We start from the raw sequence: 13,737 nt of genomic DNA, 5'->3' as shown, positions 1-13,737 counted from the left end.
CTGCTCCAGCAAGGTAGTGCCACGAATACAGACAAAAAGGCCACATTCGTTCACACTCAGTCTCTAGCTGTCATGTGTAATGCACCCAAACGACAGCCCCCTATCCACATCCAGGCCCCACAAAACTTTTCCATGGTTTACCCAAGACACCTCACATGCCCTGGTTCAGTCAAGTGAAAGCACATCAACTCCAGTATCCCACATCATTCCAATTCACTCTATTCTTTGCGCACCTCTCACCCTCCTGTACGTTCAGGCCCTGATCGCTCTAAATCTTTTTCACTCCATCCTTCCACTTCCAATTTGCTCTACGGCTTCTCCTTCTTCCCTCCACCTCTGACACATATATCCTCTTTGTCAACCTATCCTCACTCATTCTCTCCATGTGTCCAAACCATTTCAACACACCCTCTTCTACTCTCTTAACCATACTCTTTTTATTTCCACAAATCTCTCTTACCCTTACATTACTCAATCAAACCACCTCACACCACATACTGTCCTCAAACATTTCATTTCCAACACTTCCACCCTCCTCTGTACAACCCTATCTATTGCCCATGCCTCACAACCATGTAACATTGCTGGAACTTCTATTCCTTCAAACATACCTATTTTTGCTCTCTGAGATAACATTCTCTCCTTCCACACATTCTTCATCGCTCACAGAACCTTTGCCCCCTCCACCACCCTTTGACTCACTTCTGCTTCCATGGTTCCATCCGCTGCTAAGTTCACTCCCAGATATCTAAAACACTTCACTTCCTCCAATTTTTCTCCATTCAGACTTACATCCCAATTAACTTGTCCCTCAACCCTACTGAACCTAATAACCTTGCTCTTATTCATATTTACTCTCAACTTTCTCCTTTCACACACTTTTCCAAACTTACCCCCTAACCACACCATCCATAAACAAATTAAACAACTATGGGGACATCACACACCCCTGCCGCAGACTGAAATTCACTGGGTGCCAATCACTCCCCTGCTTCTAGCCACTTACCTCCCACACTATATACTCTTAAAACCTTCTACAAAGTGTCCCTATCAACCCTATCATATGCCTTCTCCAGATCCATAAATGCTACATACAAATCCACTGTTTTTCTAAGCATTTCTCACATAAATTCTTCAAAGCAAGCACAAGATCCACACATCCTCTTCCACTTCAGAAACCACACTCCTCCCCAACCTGATGCTCTATACATGCCTTCACTCTCTCAATCAATACCCTCCATTCTACATTACATAAAATACAAAATTTTTCTGCAACATGAATTTTCTATCTTATTAAATTATTTTATTAGTAGGAAATAAGAATTTTCAATGTTGGGCAAAACAAATCCCTGATGGATCAAAGAATTTTGTGGTGTATTTTTCAATTGTAGAGAAAACAATAAAATGCACAATTTGCTTTCCTTCCTACAATGGGTTCCCTAAATTGAAAAGTGAATATCATTCAAAGGTTCAGTCTAAGTTGGTATTTTCAAATATGAAAGCCATTAAAATTACCTCTGATGCTTCTTGAAGAACCTCAACGAAGTTAGCCGCTTGGAAGAATCTTGATATGGGAACTTGGTTGAAGAGTGTGGTAGCGCCCTCTACATATCCTTCTGCTTTGCTACGTGTCTGTAGAAAATACTCCATTAAACCAAGCATACTCCATAAGTGTTAAATCTTCATCTAGAACATCAATGATCCTTACTAAAAATATCTACAACTTACTATTGATACCCTAAACTGTAGCATTCTGATGACATATTATGGATTTGTAAGATGAGAATTAGCATACATTGTTGACTTGCAACACATCTGGTTTGTACTTTCAACAGATTTAAAAAATCTTACCTTCATATTTTCCCTGTATCAAATAACCTTTTCTTTTAATGATAAAACTTAGTATATTTTGAGATTTTTTTGTACTTAACCATACTTTACTGATAACATGGGAAAATACGATTTGATTCCTATCCCACCAATTGGCAATTTATATTTATGTCTCACCTGTCAGCAGACTGCTTCCAAACATGAGGGCATTTGCAACAAGCCACTGTTTGTCTTCATTCCTACCCTGTCATTCATTACATACACAGTATGTGCTACCTCCAAAGTCTATAAATCTCTCCTTAACTACCATTTCCCTAAGCCTCTTGAACAACAGTATCTTCCTTAACAACAAGCAGACTTTTGATAGGATATGGCATAATTGTCTAAGAACTTGTCTTTCAGGTGTCCATCCCTCACTCTGTTCTCTCATATCCAACATTCTCTCTGAAGCATACATTTCTGTAAGTTTTCTTATCATAACTGGTGTTCCTAGTAGTTCTGTGTTAGGTGTTAAAGACTCATCTCTTCTAAGCCACAAATGTGACCATACAAAATACTGAGTCATTTAGGGCTGCTACAGTGCCAAGTATGTACAGGGACACCACTGAATTTCCAGCAACTGATGGTTCGGTACCTCCTTAAGTCAAGACAAAATTACGTGAGGAACTTGAAATTACCACAGCCACCAGACTAGTTTATTGGGCAGCATAGATGGCGTTAAGTGTAGGGCACACTTATTTACATTGTTTACACTGCACTTGTTGGGGGTGATATCACAATTCTAAGATATTCTTAGCTTATTTTGCTTAAATCTAACCCTAGCTATGGCTTCTACGACATATGAGAGTGTCAGTCGCGGTGTCAAACATAAACACCAGTCCATATTGACCCAAGATAAAGTAGAACTGTTGAAAAAATGGACCATGGTGTTTCAGTGCGTAAGCTGTGTGACATCTACAGTACTGGTTCATCAACTGTTTATGATATAAAGAGGCAAAGGGAGAAAACATTGAAATTCTAAGCAGAAAGCAATTCCAAGAAGCAAATGATGATTAGAATAATTATGAAAGATGGTAAGAGTACTGAGCATGATTGAGTGATGATGGAATGATTTCGACAGTGTCATAATGATGGAGCGGACTTGTCAGGTAGCATGATAATGGACCAGGCTAAGTTGTTCCATAAAGAACTTAAATTTTTGTTTAATCTTGTTTAATCAATACCTGCAATCTTGTTTCACTAATGCACTATTGTACAAGTACCTGTACTTCATTTATTCATTTAATTTACATTTAATATTTATCTAATTCAAATTTCTAGCAGTCCATGGTATACTTTAGACACATGGGAGATGTATAATTAGTGGGTCTGAGGTGTGTTGAATTATTATTACAAGACATTGGCTTTGGAACCAAGAGTGCTGGAAAATCGGAGGTGTTCTTGTATTTACTGACAAGACTGATTCAAGAGAAATCCTACTTATCAACTCCTCCAATATGACACTGGAGATGGACCCACTTTCCAAATGCTACACTGATAATTCTTTCTCCCTCTTTTTTTTAAATGTAATTTCAGATTCTTTTCCTTAGAGTCATCTATTTTCAGGCTTCTTACATTAGCTAGACCAGTAAGTGGGCCACATTGTGAGGATAAACTGGAAGAATTGGTAACTTGAAACTATTTAGACTCAACCCTGTCCAGTAAGAATGTAGTGCTAGAACCTTCCCAGATGAGGGAGCAGTTATCCATACTATGACAAATTAATTCTTTATATAAATGAAGTAACTATTGAGGAGAAAGTAAATTTACATAATCCAAACAGATCTCCCTTCTGATGTGAAGTTTCCAAGACCGGTTAGATGTTACAGTGACACCATGAATATTCAGTGAGTTAAGAGGTCAAATTACAGATCCACCAAAACATAAGGGAAAGATGTGAGGGTTTTTGGAAAGAAATAGGCAGGAACTGGGTATTAGAGGTATTAAACTAAGCATGGTTCTGTCTATCCCAATGAGACATCCTGTCCATGTCTGAGTTTACACAAACTGCATAAGTGCATTATGAAAGGATGACACAGATGATGTAGTAATGTAGATACAATATGAGTTAAAAATAATTTAACAAGCTGGAATAAAGACTTAGGAGTGTGGATGGAGTATCCAGACACAGAAATGAATGGGGAGTAAGGTTATGATGAGAAAAGATGATACATAGAAACCAGAAGAAGCAAATGAGGATCTGGTAAGAATAATCAAGGAGAATCTAAAGAAAAACAGCATATTATTTTGGGAAAGTGATTGGTTCTCAGTGAATGTAGGTTTGCGGCAGGGGTGTGTGATGTCTCCATGGTTGTTTAATTTGTTTATGGATGGGGTTGTTAGGGAGGTAAATGCAAGAGTTTTGGATAGAGGGGCAAGTATGAAGTCTGTTGGGGATGAGAGAGCTTGGGAAGTGAGTCAGTTGTTGTTCGCTGATGATACAGCGCTGGTGGCTGATTCATGTGAGAAACTGCAGAAGCTGGTGACTGAGTTTGGTAAAGTGTGTGGAAGAAGAAAGTTAAGAGTAAATGTGAATAAGAGCAAGGTTATTAGGTACAGTAGGGTTGAGGGTCAAGTCAATTGGGAGGTGAGTTTGAATGGAGAAAAACTGGAGGAAGTGAAGTGTTTTAGATATCTGGGAGTGGATCTGGCAGCAGATGGAACCATGGAAGCAGAAGTGGATCATAGGGTGGGGGAGGGGGCGAAAATTCTGGGAGCCTTGAAGAATGTGTGGAAGTCGAGAACATTATCTCGGAAAGCAAAAATGGGTATGTTTGAAGGAATAGTGGTTCCAACAATGTTGTATGGTTGCGAGGCGTGGGCTATGGATAGAGTTGTGCGCAGGAGGATGGATGTGCTGGAAATGAGATGTTTGAGGACAATGTGTGGTGTGAGGTGGTTTGATCGAGTGAGTAACGTAAGGGTAAGAGAGATGTGTGGAAATAAAAAGAGCGTGGCTGAGAGAGCAGAAGAGGGTGTTTTGAAGTGGTTTGGGCACATGGAGAGAATGAGTGAGGAAAGATTGACCAAGAGGATATATGTGTCGGAGGTGGAGGGAATGAGGAGAAGAGGGAGACCAAATTGGAGGTGGAAAGATGGAGTGAAAAAGATTTTGTGTGATCGGGGCCTGAACATGCAGGAGGGTGAAAGGAGGGCAAGGAATAGAGTGAATTGGAGCGATGTGGTATACCGGGGTTGACGTGCTGTCAGTGGATTGAATCAAGGCATGTGAAGCGTCTGGGGTAAACCATGGAAAGCTGTGTAGGTATGTATATTTGTGTGTGTGGACGTATGTATATACATGTGTATGGGGGGGGGGGGCATTTCTTTCGTCTGTTTCCTTGCGCTACCTCACAAACGCGGGAGACAGCGACAAAGTATAATAAAAAAAAAAAAAAATATTTTGGGAAAGTGTTTACAGATGCAGAAGACAGGTGGGTGCAAGGGGAGTGTACTAGACAAGTCTGGAAGATGTTTGTAAGAAGTGGAGAGGACCTTTTCAGAAAGTAACTGAGGATAAAGGTGAAGGAGATGTGGCCACTGGTCCAATAAGATCTGAGATGAGTAAGTGAAATAAATATAAGGGAAATGGGCTTTAAGGAAATCTTGAAGCCATGGTATTTCTAATGATTTTTTCACATCACATAACTTCCCAACATTTCATTCTGTAAGCTATCTATCTTTAATGTTCTAACTATAATACTAAAGTTATCCATCTATACTGCTATGATCTTTTATCTATCCTGACATATGAATCTAGATTTTACAATCATTATCAGAGCTGAGTCAAATACTCCTCCTTCATGGAAGCTTACTGCACACTCTTAACATTCTTTCCTTAATGTAAGTTTCTTGAACACTATATACTTAAATTCATAATTCTCAAGAGTTTTCAGTGCAATTTCATTTTCTCTCCTTTTCAAGATTCCAATTTCAACTTCAGTTTTCTCATTACCATCTTCCTTGCACTTCTATATCTAAAACTTATCAACAGCAACAAGTTCTATTCATCTTATTACTTTCAAAAAGAGTAAAGTCTTATATTTACTCTAATTCCTCTTTCAGCAGCATCAAAGCAACCCAAAATTCTTCTAAACTAAACTTAATCTGATGTAAACAAAAAAAAAAGGGGAAGCTCCATAAAAAAGAACCAAAACAGAGAGATTAATAAATGGTAAAACAGTGAAACTAAAAAATGGAAGCTTAAAGTTAGGGAGATGTCAATCTGACACAGTACAAGTTTCTGTCCCTGACTTAATCTTTAATATCAATCATTCTACCTTATTTTCATATACATACTCTATACTTTCTTCTGTGGCTTTCTGTTTGATCCTTGTTGTTTTTGCATCATAATGTTTGTTCAGTGTGCATGGCATAACAGTGACATTTCCATGACTATATTCTAAAAGATCTTATTCAATCAACTGAAACCTTGTATTGTGTATGATCAAATTTCTAGTCCTGCCTTTCCCATACATAAACTGCAGGAGGCAACTCTAAGCTTATCAATGAACTTTCTATCACCTAGTAATGTTGTCTGTTCGTCCATGCATGATTCAAAAGTATATAAGTTTCGTCTTTCATCTCAATGAGTTAGTTCCTAGTTTTAAAAGCCATCAAAGCCAATTTGCATATCCAGCTTTTAGTTCTTCAGCAAGTGTTTTGGGAAGTTTTATTTTATGATGGTCAATAATGGTCATTCTTCAAAGACCTTTTTGCCCTGCAAAGATTGTAGCTTCAGTATTGATGTTTTTGACAGCCTGTGGATTTGTATGATTGGGTGTTCAAGTACTAGTCTGAACAATGCTTTGTGTAGATACAGCACTAAGGGACAAGAATCTTCTTAATTTTAAAGATGTCATATCTATCCCTGTGGATAGGGGAGAAAGAATACTTACCACGTATTCCCTGTGTGTCGTAGAAGGCGACTAAAAGGGGAGGGAGCGGGTGGCTGGAAATCCTCCCTTCTCTTGTTTTTTTTTAATTTTCCAAAAGAAGGAACAGAGAAGGGGGTCAGGTGAGGATAGTCCCTCTAAGGCCCAGTTCTCTGTTCTTAATGCTACCTCGCTAATGTGGGAAATGGCAAATAGTATGAAAAAGAAAAAAAAAAATAAAAATATTCATAGTATGTACTATCTTTGAAATGACACTGTTGTTCTTTTCCAAAGCTTTTATTCTAAAATTCTTCTGTTTGGAGCAAAGTTTATGCTGTTGTTTATCATTACTAGAATTAGCTTTGGTTTCCTTGCTGACACTAGCATGACATGGAACTTCTGGTGGGATTAGTTTTGATTTTCCATTCTTTTTTGCAAGAGTCAACTATTTCAATGGTTTACAGAGTTTTCCTTGCCATAAAAGTTTTTGATTTTCCATTGTATTTTCCAATTTGCATGATGCTTTCAATGTATATCATGAAGCCATCTCCTAGAGCATTTGAAAGCATGTCTGAATGAAGATGGTGTATAATGTCAGTGAGAAACAGCTCTCTTGTGGCATGCCACTCTACAGATGTAGTATGACTAATGATGCTAGTTATCTTTACTCTTGCAGTTCTTCTACTAAAATGCAGTTCGTTCAAGATCTTTGTGTTGTGAACTGGAAGGTTTATGAGAGTAAATGTGTACTTCAAACCTTCATACACAATTTTAGCAAAGGTCACCTTAGAAAGATACCGCATTGTTCCCTGTTCTCCAATGCCACTACTAATTCTTCAGGAATGAGGATTACCTGAATTCCATCATGACAAAAGCTTGTATAGTTGTTTTGCTGTTGCAACAGTTGTAAATTAGGGTACAATTTCACACAACACATAACTCCTTGTAGTTACAAAAATTTGTGAAAAATATTCTTTTCCTTTAATAATAAAACATTTCAAGATACTTTAAGGGATCTTTAGTTATCATGCATTTCATAATGATGTCAAAACCAAAAAAGTTTTGACAAACCATACCCCTTCCCCGGGCAATTTGTTTCAATTCATACCCCACTACCTGGCGGTCAGCTTGTAAAGAAAAAACATACTGGATCTGGCACCAGTCTCGCCTTAGTCTCTCATAGTTTGTAGTGCCTCCTAAGTAAATATTGCCATCTCAGGATGTCTACAAGGAATGTTAAAGACACTCAAGGAAATGGAAAACACAAGGCTATCACTCTTGATATGAAATAAGAGCTGCTTAGGAGGTTTGATGATGGCCAGAACTCATGGCTATACCAAGTCCTTGCGTTTCACTCACTCACTGTGGCCACTACAAGGAAGAATAAAGAAAGTAAAAAAAGCTAGTTCTCAGTCTGACACTATATTAACTGCTAAATTAGTATACAGAAAAAGGACTGACATGATGTGAAAATGAAAAACATACCAGCTTTTCTACTCTTACCATACTGATCTATGATTTTCATATTTCTTCCACTATCACAAACAGCCTCGAAGCAATCCAATGGTTTGTTAGTTTGAATACCTTTATACGTTAAGAATCTTGTGTGAACAACAGTGTCCAATAAACAGTGAAACTAATATTATCCAAGAGATGGCAAAGTTATCATATGAGGCTTTGATGTAGGAACTTTGCTAGGCAAGTCAAGAGAAGACTTTTGGTGCATGTAAGGGGTGAGGTTCAAAAAGTGTCAGTTTCCACAATATCCATATGGCTAGTAAAGCTGACAGCAATGACACTGTTAATAGTAAACTGGTAGCTGGAGTATTCCAAGAAAACTATTCAGTTAGGAGGCCACATACCTCAACCAATCTTAAATGTGGATGAGACTGGTTATATTCTGGAAAAGAAAGCCACCTAGAACATTCACTAGCATGAAGTAAAGAGAGCCCCATGTTCATGGTCGCCAGAAGTCACTTGATGCATCTGCTGGGAGTGAATGCCAAGGGATATCTTGAAGTTAAGCTCTTGTTAGTGTTTTGCTAATATAACCCCAGGGATATGAAGGGTTGTATAAAGTCAGTATTACAAGTGATCTGGCATTCTAACTAGTAGGTTTGGGTCACCAAAAAATTTTTTCAAAAGCAGTTTATTGGCTCCTCTTTCCAGATGTAGAGCTCTACTGTGACATTGAAAATTCAGCAATAAAGCATAGCTTATTCATGAATTCATTAGGCTATCCTCAACATGTAAAAGAGACAAATGCAAAGGGCATGTTGGAGTTCTTCCCAGAAAACACCTCTTCCTTCCCTCAGCCAATGAATCAAGGCATGACCGCCATCTTCAAGACATATATCACTTGACGATATTTTACCAACTCCTCAAAATTACAGATTTGGAAAATAAGCTTCCAATCTGGGAGTTGTGGAAGTATTATAACATCAAGCATGTTGTGGTGAAAGAAGAAAGCTGAGAGTAAATGTGAATAAGAGCAAGGTTATTAGGTACAGTAGGGTTGAGAGACAATTCAATTGGGAGGTAAGTTTGAATGGAGAAAAACTGGAGGAAGTGAAGTGTTTGAGATATCTGAGAGGGGATTTGGCAGTGGATGGAACCATGGAAGTGGAAGTGACTCATAGGGTGGGGGAGGGGGCGAAAGTTCTGGGAGCATTCAAGAGTGTGTTGAAGTCGAGAACATTATCTTGGAAAGCAAAAATGGGTATGTTTGAAGGAATAGTGGTTCCAACAATGTTATATGGTTGCAAGGCGTGGGCTATAGATAGAGTTGTGCGGAGGAGGGTGGATGTGCTGGAAATGAGATGTTTGAGGACAATATGTGGTGTGAGGTGGTTTGATCGAGTAAGTAATAATAGGGTAAGAGAGATGTTATTTTTTATTATTTTGCTTTGTCGCTGTCTCCCGCGTTTGCGAGGTAGCGCAAGGAAACAGACGAAAGAAATGGCCAAACCCACCCCCATACACATGTATATACATACACGTCCACACACGCAAATATACATACCTATACATCTCAATGTACACATATATATACACACACAGACACACACATATATACCCATGCACACAATTCACACTGTCTGCCTTTATTCATTTCCATCGCCACCTCGCCACACATGGAATACCATCCCCCTCCCCCCTCATGTGTGCGAGGTAGCACTAGGAAAAGACAACAAAGGCCACATTCGTTCACACTCAGTCTCTAGCTGTCATGTAATAATGCACCGAAACCACAGCTCCCTTTCCACATCCAGGCCCCACACAACTTTTCCATGGTTTATCCCAGACGCTTCACATGCCCTGGTTCAATCCATCGACAGCATGTTGACCCCGGTATACCACATCGTTCTGATTCACTCTATTCCTTGCACGCCTTTCACCCTCCTGCATGTTCACTCCATCTTTCCACCTCCAATTTGGTCTCCCATTTCTCCTCATTCCATCCACCTCTGACACATATATCCTCTTGGTCAATCTTTCCTCACTCATTCTCTCCATGTGCCCAAACCATTTCAAAACACCCTCTTCTGCTCTCTCAACCACACTCTTTTCATTTCCACACATCTCTCTTACCCTTACATTACTTACTCGATCAAACCACCTCACACCACATACTGTCCTCAAACATCTCATTTCCAGCACATCCACCCTCCTGCGCACAACTCTATCCATAGCCCACGCCTCGCAACCATACAACATCATTGGAACAACTATTCCTTCAAACATACCCACTTTTACTTTCCGAGATAATGTTCTCGACTTTCACACATTCTTCAAGTCTCCCAGAATTTTTGCCCCCTCCCCCACCCTATGATTCACTTCCGCTTCCATGGTTCCATCCACTGCCAGATCCACTCCCAGATATCTAAAACACTTTACTTCCTCCAGTTTTTCTCCATTCAAACTTACCTCCTACCTGACTTGACCCTCAACCCTACTGTACCTAATAACCTTGCTCTTATTCACATTTGCTCTCAACTTTCTTCTTTCACACACTTTACCAAACTCAGTCACCAGCTTCTGCAGTTTCTCACATGAATCAGCCACCAGCGCTGTATCATCAGCGAACAACTGACTCACTTCCCAAGCTCTCTCATCCACAATAGACTGCATACTTGCCCCTCTTTCCAAAACTCTTGCATTCACCTCCCTAACAACCCCATCCATAAACAAATTAAACAACCATGGAGACATCACACACCCCTGCCGCAAACCTACATTCAATGAGAACCAATCACTTTCCTCTCTTCCTACACGCACACATGCCTTACATCCTCGATAAAAACTTTTCACTGCTTCTAACAACTTGCCTCCCATACCATATATTTTTAATACCTTCCACAGAGCATCTCTATCAACTCTATCATATGCCTTCTCCAGATCCATAAATGCTACATACAAATCCATTTGCTTTTCTAAGTATTTTTCACATACATTCTTCAAAGCAAACACCTGATCCACACATCCTCGACCACTTCTGAGACCACACTGCTCTTCCTAATCTGATGGTCTGTACATGCCTTCATCCTCTCAATCAATACCCTCCCGCATAATTTCCCAGGAATACTCAACAAACTTATACCTCTGTAATTTGAGCACTCACTTTTATCCCCTTTGCCTTTGTACAATGGCACTATGCAAGCATTCCGCCAATCTTCAGGCACCTTACCATGAGTCATACATACATTACATAACCTTACCAACCAGTCAACAATACAGTCACTCCCTCTTTTAATAAATTCCACTGCAATACCATCCAAACCTGCTGCCTTGCCAGCTTTCATCTTCTGGAAAGCTTTTACTACCTCTTCTCTGTTTACCAAATCATTTTCCCTAACCCTCTCACTTTGCACACCACCTCGACCAAAACACCCTATATCTGCCATTCTATCATCAAACACATTCAACAAACCTTCAAAATACCCACTCCATTTCCTTTTCACATCACCACTACTTGTTATCACCTCCCCATTAGCCCCCTTCACTGAAGTTCCCATTTGCTCCCTTGTCTTACGCACTTTATTTACCTCCTTCCAGAACATCTTTTTATTATCCCTAAAATTTAACAGTAATCTTTCACCCCAACTCTCATTTGCCCTCTTTTTCACCTCTTGCATCATTCTCTTGACCTCATGCCTCTTTCTTTTATACATGTCACACTCATTTGCATTTTTTCCCCGCAAAAATCGTCCAAATGCCTCTCTCTTCTCTTTTACTAATAATCTTACTTCTTCATCCCACCACTCACTACCCTTTCTAATCAACCCACCTCCCATGCTTCTCATGCCACAAGCATCTTTTGCGCAACCCATCACTGCTTCCCTAAATACATCCCATTCCTCCCCCACTCCCCTTACCTCCTTTGTTCTCACCTTTTTCCATTCTGTACTCAGTCTCTCCTGGTACTTCCTCACACAGGTCTCCTTCCCAAGCTCACTTACTCTCACCACTCTCTTCACCCCAACATTCTCTCTTCTTTTCTGAAAAGCCATACAAATCTTCACCTTCACCTCCACAAGATAATGATCAGACATCCCTCCAGTTGCACCTCTCAGCACATTAACATCCAAAAGTCTCTCTTTCGCGTGCCTATCAATTAACACGTAATCCAATAACGCTCTCTGGCCATCTCTCCTACTTACATACGTATACTTATGTATATCTCGCTTTTTAAACCAGGTATTCCCAATCACCAGTCCTTTTTCAGCACATAAATCTACAAGCTCTTCACCATTTCCATTAACAACACTGAACACCCCATGTATACCAATTATTCCCTCAACTGCCACATTACTCACCTTTGCATTCAAATCACCCATCACTATAACTCGGTCTCATGCATCAAAACTAATAACACATTCATTCAGCTGCTCCTAAAACACTTGCCTCTCATGATCTTTCTTCTCATGCCCAGGTGCATATGCACCAATAATCACCTATCTCTCTCCATCAACTTTCAGTTTTACCCATATCAATCTAGAGTTTACTTTCTTACACTCTATCACATACTTCCACAACTCCTGTTTCAGGAGTAGTGCTACTCCTTCCCTTGCTCTTGTCCTCTCACTAACCCTTGACTTTACTCCCAAGAAATTACCAAACCACTCTTCCCCTTTACCCTTGAGCTTCGTTTCACTCAGAGCCAAAACATCCAGGTTCCTTTCCTCAAACATACTACCTATCTCTCCTTTTATCTCATCTTGGTTACATCCACACACATTTAGACAACCCAATCTCAGCCTTCGAGGAGGATGAGCACTCTCCGCGTAACTCCTTCTTCTGTTTCCCCTTTTAGAAAGTTAAAATTCAAGGAGGGGAGGGTTTCTAGCCCCCAGCTCCCGTCCCCTTTAGTCGCCTTCTATGACACGTGAGGAATGCGTGGGAAGTATTCTTTCTCCCCTATCCCTATCCCCTATGAATAAAATCTGCATAGCCTAATCTAGATAAGGGGCAGAGACATCTTAAATGGTTTCTGAAATCAGAGACAAGAAGTTGGCAAGCTTAATCAACAAAATAGGGACTTCTCTTTGTATTGTAGGTGAACTGCTAACAACCAACGCACAGTTGTCAGCAGCGGTGGGTCCATTATATCTCCCTCTTTGGAGTAAAAGAGATCCTGCAGTATTCTCACTCAGTATCAGGCTCACAAAACAGCTATGCATTATCTATACTTGTTAACCTATACTTAATTTAAAATGTTTCTGTTATATGTGCTGTATGTTACTGTTGTATGTATCTCCATCCTACAGGCTCTTTTCTATCAAACTATCATAAAAACTCTTCCTTGTCAAAGTGACAAAACATTTACAAAGCCCTGCACTGTAATTTTTTCAATACATAATGATGATCTGTTATTATGATCAATTCAAAGAGAAAAACAAATGTTTGGTACTCTGTAATTTTTTCAAAATTACTTATGCATGGATTTACATGATGCAATCCTAAAGGAAAAATGGGAATGCAGGCATAATGATGT

At 39.6% G+C, this 13,737-nt stretch overlaps 1 protein-coding gene across 1 annotated transcript in view; it reads right to left on the bottom strand.

The window, feature by feature from the left end:
• Positions 1-1,455: 1,455 nt before the first annotated feature.
• The window catches only part of LOC139766192 (pre-rRNA 2'-O-ribose RNA methyltransferase FTSJ3-like), a 54,148-nt gene continuing 41,866 nt past the window's right edge, over positions 1,456-13,737 (bottom strand). The window contains exon 4 of the mRNA XM_071694464.1: positions 1,456-1,632. Coding sequence (XP_071550565.1) covers positions 1,471-1,632 — 162 coding nt within the window. The 3' untranslated portion in view covers positions 1,456-1,470. The remainder of the gene's footprint in view (positions 1,633-13,737) is intronic.

Source organism: Panulirus ornatus, chromosome 57 (assembly GCF_036320965.1).
Source record: "Panulirus ornatus isolate Po-2019 chromosome 57, ASM3632096v1, whole genome shotgun sequence".
Taxonomy (NCBI): domain Eukaryota; kingdom Metazoa; phylum Arthropoda; class Malacostraca; order Decapoda; family Palinuridae; genus Panulirus; species Panulirus ornatus.
Note: the sequence above shows the minus strand (reverse complement) of the source record. Positions and strands in the feature narration are given on the sequence as shown.